At 35.7% G+C, this 12,077-nt stretch overlaps 1 protein-coding gene across 12 annotated transcripts in view; it reads right to left on the bottom strand.

Annotated features, from left to right (window-relative positions):
• CCDC91 (coiled-coil domain containing 91) overlaps positions 1-12,077 on the bottom strand; it is a 385,716-nt gene that overhangs the window by 174,145 nt on the left and 199,494 nt on the right. For all 12 annotated transcript variants that reach the window (XM_037734255.1, XM_037734257.1, XM_037734254.1 and 9 more), the window contains one exon: positions 10,091-10,198. In XM_037734255.1, coding sequence (XP_037590183.1) covers positions 10,091-10,198 — 108 coding nt within the window. The remainder of the gene's footprint in view (positions 1-10,090; positions 10,199-12,077) is intronic.

Raw genomic sequence — 12,077 nt, 5'->3', positions numbered from 1 at the left:
TAGCAGGGGGAGAAATGCCAGATGTAGGTGATGGGGAGGAAGGCAGCAAATCACACTGCCATGTGTGTTCCTATGCAACAATTTTGCATGTTCTTCACATGTACCCCAAAACCTAAAATACAATAAAATAAATAAATGGGAAAAAAAAAAAAGAAATGCAAGCCTGCAGCAGAAATTTGCCTAACAAGAAGCCAAATGTTAATTGCCAAGACAATGAGGAAAATATCTCCAGAGCATGTCAGAGATCTTCACACCAGACTTTTCCTTCAGAGACCTGGAGACCTAGTGGTAAAAATGGTTTCCTGGGCCAGGCCCAGGGCGCCCCCTGCTCTATGCAGCCTCAGGACATGGTGCCCTATATCCCAGCTGCTTCAGTTCCAGCCATGACTAAAAGGAGCCAATGTCCAGCTCATGCTATTGCTTCAGAGGGTGCAAGCCCCAAGCTGTGGCAGCTTACACAAGGTATTGAGCATGCAGGTGCAAAGAAATCAATAATTGAGGTTTGGGAACTTCTATCTAGATTTCAGAGGATGTACAGAAATTCCTGGATATCCAGGCAGAAGTTTGCTTCAGGAGAAGCCCTTATAGAGGACCTCTGTTAGGGCAGTAAGGAAGAAAACTGTGGGTTCAGAGACCCCTATACAAGAGTCTCTGCTGGGGTGCCTAGAACTGTGAGAAGAGGGCTACTATCATCCAGACCCGAAAATGGTAGATCCACCAACAGTTTATACTGTGTGCCTGGAAAAGTCGCAGGCACTTAATGCCTGCCCATGAAAGCAGCCAGGGCCTGTACCCTGCAGAGCCACAGAAGTGGAGCTTCCCAAGGCCATTAGAGCCCACCTCTTGCATCAGTGTGAGCTGGATGTAACACATGGAATCAAAGATTATTCTGGAATGTTAAGATTTAATGACTTCTGCATTGCATTTTTGGGCTTGCATGGGGCCTGTAGCCCATTTGCTTTTGCCAATTTCTCCAATTTGGAATGTCTATCCAATGCCTGTACCTCCACTGTATCTAGGAAGTAACTAACTTGCTTTTGATTTTACAGGCTCATAGGCAGAAGGGACTTGCTTTGTCTCAGATGAGGCTTTGGACTCAGATTTTTGAGTTAATGCTGGAATGAGTTATGACTTTCCAGGACTGTTAGAAGGGCATGACTATGTTTTGAAATGTGAAGACATGAGATTTGGGGGCCATCAGAGTGAAATGATACAGTTTGGCAGTGTCTCCATCAAAATCTCATCTTGAATTTTGGTTCCCATAATCCCCACATGTGGCAGGAGGGACACAGTGGGAGGAAATTTAATAATGGGGGCGGTTACCCTCATGCTATTCTCAAGATAGTGAGTTCTCACAAGATTTGATGGTTTTAATGGGGCTTTTCCCCCTTTTGCTTCGCACTTCTCCTTGCTGCTGTCATGTAAAGAAGGACGTGTTTGCTTCCCCTTGTGCCACTATTGTAAGTTTCCTGAGGCGTCCCCAGCCATGTTGAACTGTGTGTCAATTAAGGCTCTTTCATTTATAAATTATCCAGACTCAGGTATGTCACTATTAGCAGCAAGAAAACAGGCTAATAAACCTCCCCAGCCATAAAGAACTGTAAGTCAATTAAGTATCTTTTCTTTATAAATTACCCAGTCTTGGGTATTTCTTCATAGCATTGTCAGAGCAGACTAATATAATGATAAATTTGAATTAAAAATTAAAATGTTTTATTTGTCTAATGATACCATCCAAAAAGTAAAAAGACAGAAACTAAGAAAATATTTGCAATGCACACATCTGACAAAGAACTTGTATCTGAAATTTATGAAAAACTTACGAATAAATATTTACAAAGGCAGACAACGTAATAAAATGAGCAAGAAGATTTGACTATATACTTTACAAAGAAAAGGTACAAATAAGAAGCACATGGAAGGATGTTAACCATCAACAATCATTCAAATAAGTGCAATGAGATGAGATACTACACCCCATTCCCCAAAACTGGCTAAAGTGAAAAAGATGGACAACACCAATCACTGGGAGAGCAGATCAAAGAGACCTCTCATACAATGGTCATGAGAATGTCAAATACAATAATACTTTGTAAAAAAGTTTGGCAGTTGGTTTTAAAGTTAAACATATAATTACCATATGATCTAGCAATTCCACACCTACATATTTACAAAACAAACAAACAAAAAATATATATATATCCCCACACAGCTTTTATGCAAACATTTAATGCACCCCCAAATTTAAGCAATCTAAATATTTATTAAGTAAATGAACAAAATGCTATATTTCCATACAATAGAGTACTACTTAGCAATCAAAGTATATAAATTATTAATACATGTGACTATATGGACAAATCTCAAAAAAAATCTAGACACACAAGAAGCACCTAGACACACAAGAATACATATCATATAATTCATTCTATATGAAATAATAAAAAACAACTGGAACAAATCAGTAGAGAGGCCATAGATTAGTGGGTTGTCTGGAACCAGAATTTATAGCAGGAGGGTAACTGTAAAGGATGAGAGAACTTCTTGTGTTGACAGAAATGTTCTGTATATTGATTGTGATGACTGATACCTGAGTGTATACATTTCTCTAGGATGAGTACGTTTAATTTTACATACAGCATACTCCAAAAATTTAATACATTTTGGGAATACAGAATGAATTCTCAGCCTAGCACTCATGGCATTTATATCCTGGAACTCAATTCAAAAATGTACTTGTAAATCTAAGAGAAGAAAGAGGAATATGTTTAAAATGTATGTTGGTTGCTATTGGTTATTTCTGACATAGCATCATAGGCAAAAGGCAGGCATGGTTTTCTTTTTTAATAAAAAGTTAAAGGCAACATAATAGAAATAGTGTATCTTATTTGTATTGGGAGTATTTCATATATATCTGTTAATAGCACGTAAGGAATTATAAATAGCATACTATACTTATCCTTTATAGAAATTTGGATTTTATAAGTAGTGATGGAAAGCAACTCAAATAAAATTCATAAATGCTATAAAGATATAAATAATATTTAGAATTATATTTATATCTATACACATGTATATCCCATTGCATACACACAGGCCCCCCAAAATATTTGCTTACCTAAGACAGGTTAATCTCCACCCATTGCTTCCTTCCTCTTAGGACTCCACTCCATCAATTTTTTTTCTTTTTAAATCTTTAACCTTTCTAGACTGGGGCTCTTGACCATAAATTTAAACGAGCTCTACTTCTAAGCCAAAATACAAGGAAAACCAACAAATAAAAATGTTTCCACTTGAGAGGTCCCTCTATCTACAGTGTTGTCTCTTATTTTTATCATCTAAACTCCTCAAAGACTTGTCATCTGTTTCTTTTCTTTCACCTCTCATTTATTTCTCATCCTATAATCTACCTTGTTCTTCCATCGCGCTGTTGAAACGACTCTTGTTAGTGATACTTTCTTGTTGCCATATGAAGTGGTCATTTATGAGTCCTTATCTTGTTTGTTCTGCAAACTTTGAAAATGTTAGCAACTCCCTCTTTTGCAAACTGCTCTGAATTTCCTAATGTCTTTCTTTCCAGTCAATTCCCTTCATGAGCTTTCTTTATCCCTTATGTGTTAAGGTCTCTCAAAGCTGAATTATTTTCTCATTCTATATATTCTCTGATATCCTACATAGCAATATTTTCAATGATCATCTATATACTTAGGACTATATACTTATATGACTTTCAGATTCATCTATTACCAGCTTTCTCATAAGTTCCCCACCCTGTATTCAAGTGTCTGACAGGGTCTGATCTTACACAGGCAGTATGAACTTAACATGCCCAAAACTAAAAATTTTCAACCTAACCATGCTTCATGTCTTAAGTTTACTATTTCAGTGAATTGCCAAAACCAATACTTTTGACTCCATGCAGAAAAATATATTCTAGTATATCAAAACATACTTATGTATATAAAATATATATGCATGTTTGTGGCACACACACACACTCCTTTATCAATAAGCATCCACTGCTACTCTTGTATTCCCAAAAAGTCGCTGGTTTCTCTTCCCTTAATATTACTCAAAACCATCAAAATCTCTCTATTCTTACCCATGCACTTTAGTTTGGGCTACAACATTCTCATTTGGGTAACGAAAATAGCTATTTAACCAGTTTACATGTTTCTAACATTCTCTCCCATCAATTCAATTTTTATACTTTATCCAGAGCAATATTTCTAAAATGAAAATCTGAACAAATGTCACTTCTGTAGATAATACCTTTTAATGGCACCAAATTTCCTTTAGGACAATGTGGCAGATAAGGTCCTTTATGAGCCTTCCTATGAAATATAATCATTTTTTATTAAATACTCTCATACAGCTTCCCCCTAACACTTATATTTTCTCAAATGAAAGACTTTTAATATGTGATTCCGTCTGCCTCTTTCATGCTAACCTCTCCGTTCTGACCTGAGATCCCTGACCTTTGAGAGAACTCATTAGTCCAATAAGTCTTCCTTCACCTAATACTATGGAACTATATGCCCTTGAATGTACTTTCCTATTATCATTTATTCCATTCTAACTTATCATACTATTTTGCAATTAAATCATCTGTTCAACTGCTTACTAGAACTATGTCTTACTCTCTCTCTCACTGTTACATTACTATAACCAAGCCGAGTGCCATGTCATACAAAAGAAGGGACTGTGATACACTAAGAAATACATTTGTCTTTCTAGCTGGTTCCTGGCACGGAGATCCTAAAACCTTGGGATTTTCAGGGTGATAAGAATGTCTGTAGTAGCTATAAGACCAGTGTGGGAACTGATCATCAGAAAATCCAAGGCATGAATAAAGTGTTGAAACTTTCAGCCTCATCCATCCAGCATCCAATGGCTTAATAAGTTACACCTATGTAATGAAACTCCTAAATGAAGGGGTTCAGAAAGTTTCCAGGTTGTTGAATACATAGAAGCGCTCGAAGAGTGGCCAGTGTCATGCTCAGAGACAGCATCAGTCCTTCCCTCCCCATAACTTGTCCTATGTTTTTCTTCCATCTGTCCATTCCTGAGTTGTATCCTTTATGATAAACAAAGAAACATAAGTAAAATGTTTCCCTGAGTTCTGTGAGCCATTCTAGCAAATTATCAAACTGGCAGTGGAGACCAGTTGTGGAAACTCATAATTCTGTAATCAAGTCAGAGCAAAACATGGGTACCCTGGGGACCCAACACTTGCAACTGGCACCTGAAGTGAGGTCAATCTTCTGAGACTGAGCTGTTAAACTTGTGAAGTCAAATATTAACTCTGATAAGTTATTTCAGAATTGAATTGAATGGTAGAACACTGGTGTGGTGTCCAGGCAGCTAGAGAACTGGTTGTTGATGCAGAAAACTCTCACACATCTGGTGTCAAAAGTGTTGTAAGTTGAAACAGTAATAAAGAGGAATAAAAGATTGGTCTAGTATTCATATATAACAGTAACCCCAAAGTAAATTTTGTAAAAGGTAAAGGTTCTTTGACAAGACAAAATTTGCAATACTAGTAACAAGCACTTCTTCTAAAGACTAGAAATTAGAAAACCTGAATCCTAGCCCTGTATAATTATAAAAATAATGCAGCCAATAAACTCCCAGAATATGCCAAACTCTAATCTAAGCACTATGCAAATCTGATGTCGTATAATATATATAACAGTACTATGAGGTAGGAATTACTTGTGTATCTCATCCATAGATGAAAAACAATGAGGCACAGAGAGATGAAGAGACTTGCCCTAATTAACATTCTTAAGTGACAAAGCCAGGGATCAATTCATACAGCCTGATTCCATAGTATGTGCTTCTAATTACTCTGCCTTAGTGTTAACTTAAATTTTTAATCTAAAAAGACAGAGAGAACAAGAAACAGAAAAGTCTGAACTAAATAATGTCTAAGGAACCATCCAGCTATTAGATTTGCACTTTTCTCAAAAATATTTTTGTTGTGAAACTGAACATACTAATTTCATTTCAAATGGCATCTTAAGATACATAATTTGAAAAACAAATGTGGAGTCACCATTTCTACATTTTACATGATTTTATTAATATATACTAATCAAATCTCCCTTTAATATTTGCTTTTTAAATAGCACTTCATCATACTGAACTGCTTATAATCCTATAAATGTCCTGCAGTAATCCTGAGTGTTCTTCACCAAGTATTTCCAATCAACAAACAAGGCATATCTTTCCATTTCCTTAGGTCATTTTAAATTTCTTTCAGCAACATTTTGTGATTTGTGGAATACAAGTTTTTCATCACCTTAAACTTATTCCTAGGTATTCTATTGTTTTAGATACTATTGTAAATGGAATTGTTTTCTTAACTTCCTTTCCCCTTCGTCATTTCTGGTGTGTAGAAACACAACTGATTTTCATGTGTTAAACTTTTAATCTGTAACTTGGCTAAATACTTTCAATAAATCTGTAATAGGCTACTTTGACAAGGCATTATAAGAAAAAGACAAGCTCAAAACTGAATTCATAGAGAAAAGACAATTCTCAAGCATCAAATCACAGGAAATAGAAAAGTACAGAAATCTGAAGGCTTGCATGCACAACCACTTCCCAACCGCAACTTAAGAAACAAACAACTGAGAAGGCCTTTCAGCAACAAATACCAACTACATTCAGCCTTGCAGCAAGTGGTAAACTAAGTGTTTTAGCCATACTCACTAATAAAATCTCAATAAAGTGCCTCCAAGCAGAGATAAAATAAAGCTATGATTGTTTCAGGCTATATGGTTTAGGGAAAAGAGACCACAAGATTTCTTCCACCCTGGTTTGATAAAATGAATATATCTCTGCAATTAAATAGAAGGACAGAGGGACAAATATGAGGTTCAAAGCATTTAAGCATATTAAACCTAGAAAGTAGTTCTCTAGTTTTACAAAGGCAGATTAGTTAAAAAATTTTTTGGGAAAAAAAAAAAAAGTAGTTCTCTAAAACAACTGTGGACATGGCCTTAATAGAGCTGACTACTATCAAAGACAAAATACCATGGGGAAAGGATTCCCTGTTTAATAAATGGTGTTGGGAAAACTGGCTAGCCATGTGCAGAAAGCAGAAACTGGACCCCTTCCTGACACGTTTGGACCCCTTCCTGACACCTTACACTAAAATTTACTCCAGATGGATTAAAGGCTTAAACACAAGACCTAACACCATAAAAACCCTAGAAGGAAATCTTGGCAAAACCATTCAGGACATAGGCATAGGTAAGGACTTCATGACCAAAACACCAAAAGCATTGGCAACAAAAGCCAAAATGGGACCTAATCAAACTCCATAGCTTCTGGACAGCAAAAGAAACAGTCATTAGAGTGAATTGGCAATCAACAGAATGGGAAAAAATTTTTGCAATCTACCCATCCGACAAAGGGCTACTATCCAGAATCTACAAAGAACTAAAACAGATTTACAAGAAAAAAACAAACAACCCCATCAAAAAGTAGACAAAATATATGAATAGGCACTTCTCAGAAGAAGACATTTATGCAGCCAACAAACATATGAAAAAATGCTCATCATCACCGGTCATTAGAGAAATGCAAATCAAAACTACATTGAGATACCATCTCACGCCAGTTAGAATGGTGATCATTAAAAAATCTGGAGACAACAGATGCTGGAGAGGATATGGAGAAATAGGAACACTTTTACACCGTTGGTGGGAGTGTAAATTAGTTCAGCCTTGTGGAAGACAGTGCGGTGATTCCTCAAGGACCTAGAAAGAGAAATTCCATTTGACGCAGAAATCCCATTACTAGCTATATATCCAAAGGATTATAAATCGTTCTACTATAAGGACACATGCACACGAATGTTCATTGCAGCACTGTTTACAATAGCAAAGACTTGGAACCAACCCAAATGCCCATCGATGATAGACTGGACAGGGAAAATGTGGCACATATACACCATGGAATACTATGTAGCCATAAAAAATGATGGGTTCGTGTCCTTTGTAGGAACACGGATGAACCTGGAAACCAGCATTCTCAGCAAACTGACATAAGAACAGAAAATCAAACACCACATTGAGTTCTCACTCATAGGCGGGTGTTGAACAATGAAAACACATGGGCATAGGGAGGGGAGCATCTCACACTGGGGTCTGTCAGAAGGAAATAGGGGAGGGACAGAGGTGGGTGGGGAGTCAGGGAGAGATAGCATGGGGAGAAATGACAGATATAGGTGATGCGGAGGAAGGCAGCAAATCATACTGTCATGTGTGTACCTATGCAACAATCTTGCATGTTCTTCACATGTACCCCAAAACCTAAAATGCAATTAAAGAAAAAAGACAAGACACCAAAGGAATCATTACCCTTAACTGTAACTATTTGCTACCTAAAATGACTCCTGGGATCCCCATTTTTTGTAAACAGGAAGCAGGTTCAGAAATGGTATGATCTTCAAAATCCATTTTAAATATAGCCAACAGATATTGAAAAATAAAAAACCTACAAGACCACAAGGAGCAATGGACTAGGAACCCTGTCAAAAAACTCTGAAAAGATAATCATGGTAAATGAAACGAGCAATCCCTACTCCCAGGCAGAGGCTCTTATTTAATCTATCCAGTGAGATTTTAAAATTGATACATACTAATGATAGCTGTGTGTCTCTGATTCTTCCTTTTTTCCTATTGAGAATGTTTACAGTAAATACCCTACCTTTGTCTCACCACTGTATACTAGGTATGTTGGGAATAAACAATTTAGATTTTAGTTCTACTTCTTCAGGTCAAAAGGGACCATGCCTGGACCTGGTAATGTAGAGACTGCAGCACATTATTCCCCTTCTATTACCCAGTGATCCTGGACTTTTGAACTTGAGGCCATGGCTAGATAGAATCTTCAGATTTTCTCCCAAGAGGACAAGATATGTTAATTTGCCTGTGAGACACAGACTTTCAATATTTGGTGAACAAAAGAGAAGAATGTGGTATATTTGTGCTATTCACTAAGCATTTCCTTTTGTCTTCCCTTCTAAGTTCACACATAGGCTCTCACTCTCTGGCCCCATCATGACTGGATGGGTCATGTAGATATAAATTGAAACTGAATGTGTCACTTCCAGGCCAGAGTATTTAATTACAGATACATATCTAGAAGGGCTCCCTTTCACTTTGAAATGGTATCAGGTAATGCTCCACTTTGGAATTACACTATCAGTAGAGTTCCCAGGGTGAGGACAACATAAAACAGGGCCCCAGGATAGACCTCAATGAATATATAGCATGAGCAAAATATAAATTTTTGCTATTTGAAGCCAGAGAGTTTAGGGCATAACCAAGCCTATCCTGGCTAATATATGGTTACGCTGCTTCTATCCATTCATAAAGTTTTGTATTTCATATCTTTGACAGTCTGGTATTTCACCACCTAAAACAGCATAATTGTTATTAAATTATCTGTGTACTTCTTCTTAGATGCTCTACATGAAGTCTATTTAATTTTTACCTACCAACTTTTATATCATTGAGAAGTATTACTAGGAAATTCTTACATATGTTATTTATGCTATGACACATCCATAAATACTCTTCAGTTGCTTTGTTTAATGTAAAGCAGTTAATCACTTAGGCCTTCTAAGATATTAAATCAAGAAAAGAAAAAAATTTGAACAGAAACATTCAAACAGAAGCCAATGACTGTAGAGAATGAAAGCTAACGTAAACATGCATAAGTGCTTTAAAAATTCAAATGTTATTTATAAATCTTATCCCACTAAAAATGATTTACTCACCACAATGCATTCACAGTTATCTCTATACTTCTGTTATTTGGAGAATATATTATAACTGAGAAATTAACATAAGAATAATCATTAATGTGGGGGAGACCCACATATTTCAGGCCTTTAGCCCTATTTTGAGTCTGCCATAAAATTCTCAATCTTTGAGTGTACATAAGCATATTTTTTCTCCAAAATACACCAAGGAAAGTAAATGGAACAGAACTGAATAAACAGTTATAGAGCTCTCAGGGGAGAGAGTCAGGAGAAAAGTATAAATATATAATGGATGTGGACTTTTATTACCTGAGCATTTAGCAACTCCTCACACTTGTGTGCTTGTTTCTCAATTGCAGAAACGTACTGTTTTTCAATAGCTTCTACTTGTTGCTTAACTGAAGACTGCAGTAGTGCCTGAAAACAAGCAAAAAAGTCATTTGGATCACAGACAAAACTTGGAATCTACTGTTGGCATGATAATTTTTTTGACAGTTGAATATAGTGTAATATGATATTCTTCTAAATTACAAAATATGTATTTGTTCATACCTAAGCACATTTATATATAACACTACTTTCAGCTTTTGCTTTTACATTTGCCTATTGCCAAGATAACAGTTTTTTGGCTCAGATCTTCCTTCCACACATATTCTCCTTAAAAAGGCCAAGTCATAGAAGATGATAGAGAGGGTGAGTAGTTCTGTGAAATATAAATTTGGTTCAGTGAAGACCACACAGGATGAAGAGTGTATGAAACCTAATAAAAAAAAAAAAAGAAAAGAAAAAAGGAAAACGAAAAAAAAAGCCAGACATATTTCACTGGCTGACAAAACTCCACATCCTCTCGGCACACTGTAATATCCCATGGGCCAAGCATGATCTTCAAGACCACAAGTCAAGTAAAAGCAGATGGAAATTCTGAGCAACTTCAAACATAAAAGAACTGCCCCCCAGGAAGTTCACGCCCCTAATGTGAAAAGGTACAAGCTGAAATATGTAAGTCAGAGTCTCAAGGCAGTACACATGAAAAATAATAAAACTTGGGAGACAGGGCATACTTAATTAAATACTATAAATGTTGGAAGTCAAGTCAGACAAATATAAAGATATTACCGCTGTTCCAAGGAAAACCAAATCAGCATTTGAAGATGTTCCACCTAGTCACTTCCTTATTGGAGATGCTTAGAATATTATTATATTTTTTCTTCCGCACTGTTGAGCTTTCTATGTTATATTAACAAGTTCTCAGTAATATCTTTCATGCTATTTATAAACCCTGAATCATTCTATAGGAACTCTACCAAATATCCTATTTATAAATGTCTGTTTAAATAATAAACTACTCATAATCAAAATACTAAGTTGAAACAGAAACGTCTTATAGAAAACAGACCATTGGCACATTCACCCAGAAAAAAAAAAAAAAAAACAGCCAAATCTCTTAATCTCTGTTATGAAAATAGATTTACTTGGTTGGAAACACCATGCATTAAGATGCTAGATAAATAGGAATGTATTTTTAAAAGCTGACACAAAAATATTTTTAAAACTTCTAAATAAGTCTCAAATTTTCAAGTAAAAAACTTTCTTGTGCAAATGTAAGAATGTCTGATGGTGCTACTACTCCTACAATTCAGTAGTCATCACTATGAAGCTATAAAATTATTAGCAAATTAGTCAAGAAAAATAAAGCTCTGAGTTTTACCAAAATATAAGGAAAATGCTTACTAGAACTGCTTTAGCCCTTGATTTACAGGGTCTTCCAAAGATTCCACAATGATTAATTTATGTAATGCACAAAAACTTAATCCTTTTAAAGTGTGAATAGATAAATCTAATTTACCTGTGGGGAAACATACTATTTGTAGGAATTTCAGAAAAGTTAAAAAATAGTACAGTTATAAAAAATTCCCTTGGAATAATCACAGTATCTTTTGTAAAGAGAAAAAAATGCTCTTCTTTTTGGAGACTTGGGATATTATACAATCATTTTGCTTAACAGAAAGAACTGTTTTCACTCCCTTATTTGCCATGGTTCCAAATAATCCCACAATTTAAATATTTAATATTTAAATACTCAATATTCAACTGCAATTTTTAATATATTATATCCTTTGGAGGACAAGTAAGTTAATAATATTCTCTCTATATAATTAAGAAACACAATATGAATAGGGTATTGTTCCTCTAGTGATAGATTTGTACAACATCTACTCATTCTCTTTGAAATGTCAAGGAGGCTAACGAGTAAAGTAAGAGCCAAAGATGTGATTAGGTAGCATAAAGAAAAGCT

This window comes from Cebus imitator, unplaced genomic scaffold, assembly GCF_001604975.1.
Source record: "Cebus imitator isolate Cc_AM_T3 unplaced genomic scaffold, Cebus_imitator-1.0 Scaffold596, whole genome shotgun sequence".
NCBI classification, from domain to species: domain Eukaryota; kingdom Metazoa; phylum Chordata; class Mammalia; order Primates; family Cebidae; genus Cebus; species Cebus imitator.
This window is presented reverse-complemented; position numbering and strand designations above follow the sequence as displayed.